Below are 2,847 nucleotides of genomic sequence, written 5' to 3' on the forward strand. Positions count from 1 at the left end.
CAAAGTTCGTAGCTTTAATTACATTTGTTAAATTACAAGAGCTTTGGTAATCATAGATATATAATTTTGTCATGTATTTACAAAAGTAAAAGTTTCAATTTTACACTAGAGAGACCTGTGAAGTTCATCTAATTATGCTGGAAGTTCTACAGCAGCCACAGCTCCATTCTCTGAGCTTCGCTTGCTGGACTTCTCAGTTCAGCAAACAGCAGAACAATTACACCTATATTTTCTAATGCAGTACAGTCCTCTATATAAACTGCAGGGGGGCAAGTTTCAAAACTTGCTGCAAGTGATTTTATGCATAGGTTTTCTCTTAATCTTACTTCAATTGAATACATAAAAAAAAAAATAAAAACCCTCCACATACACCCTTGTGGTATAGCTATTTACACTTGCAGCAGCACAGAAATTTAAGTGTTAAAAGATTTTTTTATATAAAAAATGTTTCCTATTATTTCCSTATTAAAAAAAAAAGAAAAACCTAATGCAGAAGTATTCTTAAATTCCTTCCTCACTATATTCTGCAAACCTGCACTGTATGTTAGGAAGACTTGAAATAAGGTACAAAAGGATGATTTGAAAATACTGCCTCGAAGGAAGACAATGACAATCAGAATGGCAATATGCCATTAGTAACACTCAGATATTCAGCTATTTGTTCACTTGGCTTTCTCTCTTCGGGTTGTTTCATATCAGCCCCAAAACAAAAATCATGAATAAGGTACTTCATTTAGACAAGGAAAATAGTCTTCGGTCTTGAAGAGGACTGGAGGTTCATAGAGGGTTTGTTGCTGTCGTGATGAAGATGATTTCTGCAAATTAGATAAAGTTTATTTTTTGTCGTCTTAAAAAGCAAGTTTCAAAACAAAGCTTGCAAAGCTAAAATGCAAAACAATAGTACTCAAAGGGCATCCATACTGAGATAACTTTAATTATAGCTTAGATGAGTCTGGTGTTTTCTTAATGCAAGTGAACAAAAAAGCAGGCTTTGACTTTTGCCATCCTATCCCACTGACAGGATCAGCCTCGGAAAACATAAAATCTCAGCTTTGTAAGAGCCAAACAGGCAATCTTTTCCAGCCGTCTAGTCAATATGGTCTTCAACCTTTCAAAGCCATATACTTTTGCCTTTCCTGCTCCAGCCTTCAGGTTCCTCAGTTGCTTCCTTTGATTTAACCACAACATGTATATTTGTTTTCAACAAAGACTTTGACTAAGTAAACCTGCAAAAATCTTTGTTTCAAGAAGGTGGCCTCTCCTGCTGAGTTTCTTCATCAAGTGTATGTGTTTATATATATGTATAAACACAAGTGTTTATATGTATGTACTAGAACATAGAGTTAAAAATAGTATGGCAGTAAATTGGAGAAAAGCTGAAAAGTATGAACTGTACATTGTTTTGCTACACTAAATGGTTAATGTAGAAAGACAATAACAAGCACCACTGTCAGCCTTTCTGAACATGAACAACTCTGTGCTGCAAGACAGAGTGAGTATACGTTTTTCAATATAGGGTCTAAACAGAGGCCTTACAATCAAGACATAAGTATTTAGAAATATTTGGGGGGGGGGATGCTCTGGGAAAGATTTCAGTAAACCATTTTGTAGAGCTCTCAGTTTGCTTCTCTCAGATGGAGAGTTCTTCAGGTACTACTTTGCCCTTTGGGGCTGAAAAAAAATGAAGTTTTTGCCAAAAAGTAAAGAAAAACCAAACAGTATACTTGGACTTCAGTATGCTTTAACGGTGCCAAAATGACGATATAAATGAAGTATACCTAAGTAACAGCTAAGTGGATTTTTTCCAGTATCTTGCTAAACTGAATACTAATTATATTCTATATGAAATAAACAGTTTTTCTAGTTTACATAAAATTCTATTCATAGCAGGAAATTTGACTTTTTAGAATTGTTGGATTTATGGCATTTAAACTATATCTAACCTTGACTTCCCCATATTCCTAACCTCTCTGAATTTGTTTTGCCATTCAAATTGCAATGAAATTGAAAATGTAAACAAAGCTGGAATTTGTTAGAAAGAGGTTTTATTTTCTATATCAGAAGCTCTGACAAATGTAAAAAGTTTTGAAATTATCTCCTTCCTGCATACATGCAAATGTTGTACCTCTTCAATTGCTGCCATGAATGTGCAAAGTCAGTTTCCCTTGCTTACAAGGTGTTTTCTCACACAGCAACATAGGAAAGGAAACGGTTTTCAAAACAGAACTTTGGTTTCAATCTGGTGAGGAAATTCATAGCCAGGCACAGTACTCAGTTGTCTGAATACACCTCCTAATATTAGGAGTCTTACAGAGCTCTAATTTTCATTGCTTGGTGAATACAAGAGCCAAAATTTGGGGCAAAATTTGAAAGCGAGGTTACCAATACACAGTTTAAGTAATACGAAATATATCCTGCAGGTAAAGGACCAGACAATTAACTGGGAAGAGAGTAAGAGGATTTGATGGAAAACGTCAGCTACATTGGAAATCACGAAATCAATATAGCACTTTCCAAAGAACTGATATATTGAGCTAGTTAACTGTTAGGCATGAGGAAAGATCTTCATGCACACTTTTATTCGGAAAGGAGTCTAGAAGCTTTTTTCTTATCAACATGCCTGTGTTTGGTACTGAAAACAGATAATTTCCTCCGGCATATTCAGTCTCATTGTGGAACAGTGAACTGCCTTTAAGTTATTCATTTAATACCGCTAAGTTCCGAGTGTTTATTGCTAATCACGCAAACCAAGAAACTGTTGAATGTGCCGAGGCCGGCTTGGTGACACTTCCACAGACTTTCTACCTTACTAATTATAGAAAAACTGAAAAAAAAAAATCTATGCAA

At 35.2% G+C, this 2,847-nt stretch overlaps 1 protein-coding gene across 1 annotated transcript in view; it reads right to left on the reverse strand.

Annotated features, from left to right (window-relative positions):
* The window catches only part of BLOC1S4 (biogenesis of lysosomal organelles complex 1 subunit 4), a 10,656-nt gene continuing 7,809 nt past the window's right edge, over positions 1-2,847 (reverse strand). Inside the window, exon 5 of the mRNA XM_085310014.1 lies at positions 1-815. Within this exon, the coding sequence (XP_085166140.1) occupies positions 714-815 (102 nt within the window). The 3' untranslated portion in view covers positions 1-713. The remainder of the gene's footprint in view (positions 816-2,847) is intronic.

The sequence above is a fragment of the Rhea americana genome, unplaced genomic scaffold (assembly GCF_003343005.1).
Source record: "Rhea americana isolate MKP2758 unplaced genomic scaffold, rheAme1 scaffold_31, whole genome shotgun sequence".
In the NCBI taxonomy this organism is placed as follows: domain Eukaryota; kingdom Metazoa; phylum Chordata; class Aves; order Rheiformes; family Rheidae; genus Rhea; species Rhea americana.